Below are 2,365 nucleotides of genomic sequence, written 5' to 3' on the forward strand. Positions count from 1 at the left end.
TATCCGTTTTGGGATTCCATGCCGGCAGATTAACTCTCTTTTTAAAAATCAACTGATCACATTCTGAGTGACACTAGAATATGATGCCGCTTCTACCTACTTGGTGAAATAATCAATGGCCACGAAGATGAAACAGTGCCCATGCTGGCTTTCGGAGTAATTGGCCCAATCACATCCATGCCCTATGCTGAAAAAGTCCATGGTGCAGATAAGACTTGCAGCTGGGCTGGCGAAACTTGTATGCGATCTCCATAAATCTGACACTTGTGGCATTTCCGGGCGTACTCTATGCAGTCCCTCTCCATGGTCATCCAATAGTATTCGCTTCTAAGGATCTTCCGAGCCAGTGAATGGCCGCCGGCATGGGTGCCACAAATTCCTTCACGAACCTCATGCATAATCTATCTAGCTTCTTGCACCTCTACACATCATAGTAGAGTCATATCGTGGTTTCTCTTGTACAATACTTCTCCATCCAAGAAGAATCTCATAGCCAGCCTTCTGATTGTTTTTCGATCATTATTGGTGACTCCTTTTGGATACTCCTTTTGTTGGATGTAAGTCTTGATATCATGGAACCACGGTTTCTCATCGGTCTCTTCTGTCACTACACAGCATGCAGGTTCTATGCGCACCCTTATACGAATTGGCTCCATCTCCATACCCAGTTCCACTTTGATCAAAGCTGTCAATGTTGCCAATACATCAGTAATCAAATTATTTTCTCTGGGTAGATAGGAAAAACTGACATGATCAAACTCCTTAATCATCCCTTGGATGTACTTTTGATATGGCATCAGCTTGGCATCTCGTGTTTCCCATTCTTCATTTAACTGATGAATAACCAAAGTTGAATCTCCTTTAATGGCCAATTCCTTAATGCCCCTGTCTATGGCGGCCTGCAAATCGAACGTGCATGCCTCGTATTCGGCTACATTGTTAGTACAAGGAAAAGTAAGTTTAGCCGCGACCGGGTGCTGCTTCCCTTCCAGCAATATGAGCACGGCCCCTACTCCATGTCCCCACACATTGATTGCTCCATCAAACAACATCGTCCATCCTACCTAATCTCCTTCTTCTTGCCTTATTGAGTCGATGTCCTTATCCGAGAAATCAAACTCCATGGGTTGATAGTCTTCAACAGCCCTGTCTGCCAGATATTTTGCTATGGCGCTACCCTTAATGGCTTTTCTTGTCACATAAGTAATATCATACTGGGTTAACAACATCTAGCACCGGGCCACCCGACCTGTTACTACTAGTTTTTCAAAGACATACTTAATTGGGTCCATTTTAGAGATTAACCACGTTGTGTAATACAATGTGTATTGCCTCAACCTGTTGACCACCCATACCAAAGCACAACAGGTCTTTTCCAAATCAGAGTACTTAGACTCGCACTTTGTGAACTTCTTGCTTAGGTAATAGATGGCCCGCTCTTTTCTTCCAGACTTATCATGTTGCCCCAACATGCAACCCATGGAGTTCTCCGATACTGCCAAGCATAAAATGAGCGGTCTTCCGAGTACCGAGGGAACCAATACTGGAGGGTTCAAAAGATATTCTTTTATTCTTTTGAAAGTCTCTTGGCACTCTTCATTCCATCTTTCCAGGTTGTTCTTTCTTAACAATTTGAAGATGGGTTCACAGGTGGTAGTTAGTTGAGATATGAACCGGACTATGTAATTGAATTTGCCTAAGAAACTCCGGACCTCCTTTTTGGTTTTTGGACTAGGCATCTCTTGTCTGAAGGAGAGCTAGTAAATTAGAAAAACAACTCATGTTATTTGTGAGGAAGAGAATAGTATCATCTACAAATTGGAGATATGAAATGACACACTCCTCATTTCCTACCTTAATCCCCGCCATCAACCCTCCATCAACTCCTCTCTCAATCATCCTGCTCAAACCATCAACTAAAATAGTGAAGAGAGTATGGGAGAGAAGATTCGTTGTCTAAGACGCATAAAACCAAGACCTAGCCTCACCACCAACTACAAAAGAGAAGACCATAGAAGATAAGCATCCAATTCCTCCACTGTCTACCAAAGCTTTTTCTAACCAAGACCTTGTCCAAGAAATTTTAATTCACTTTCAACATTAAACCCATCTTTTTTTCTATGGATAGCATCTTCAACCACCTCATTAGCTATCAAAGTAGTATCAATGATCTGTCTATAAAGGTGGGCAAGAAAAATCAAAAAAAATCAAACCAAACCGAACTGAAAGATCGGTTAACCATTTTTTTTATTCGATTTCAATTCAAAATTTTTTATTTTTTTAATTATCGGTTCGATTTCGATTCAGTCCATTCAATAACCACAATTGATCAGAACCAATATACTACAAACAGCAATATGTTTAT

General features: G+C 41.2%; 1 protein-coding gene across 1 annotated transcript; it reads right to left on the reverse strand.

Moving 5' to 3' along the window:
* Positions 1 to 428: 428 nt before the first annotated feature.
* On the reverse strand, positions 429 to 1,052 carry LOC131162597 (uncharacterized). The gene has a single exon (XM_058119210.1). The coding sequence runs from the start codon at positions 1,050 to 1,052 to the stop codon at positions 429 to 431; it is 624 nt and encodes a 207-aa protein (XP_057975193.1).
* Positions 1,053 to 2,365: the final 1,313 nt, after the last annotated feature.

The sequence above is a fragment of the Malania oleifera genome, chromosome 8 (genome assembly GCF_029873635.1).
Source record: "Malania oleifera isolate guangnan ecotype guangnan chromosome 8, ASM2987363v1, whole genome shotgun sequence".
In the NCBI taxonomy this organism is placed as follows: domain Eukaryota; kingdom Viridiplantae; phylum Streptophyta; class Magnoliopsida; order Santalales; family Ximeniaceae; genus Malania; species Malania oleifera.

Bases quoted from the DNA above. Each gene is read 5' to 3' on its own strand.
- LOC131162597 (XM_058119210.1), bottom strand. From the start codon at position 1,052: ATGTTGTTTGATGGAGCAATCAATGTGTGGGGACATGGAGTAGGGGCC.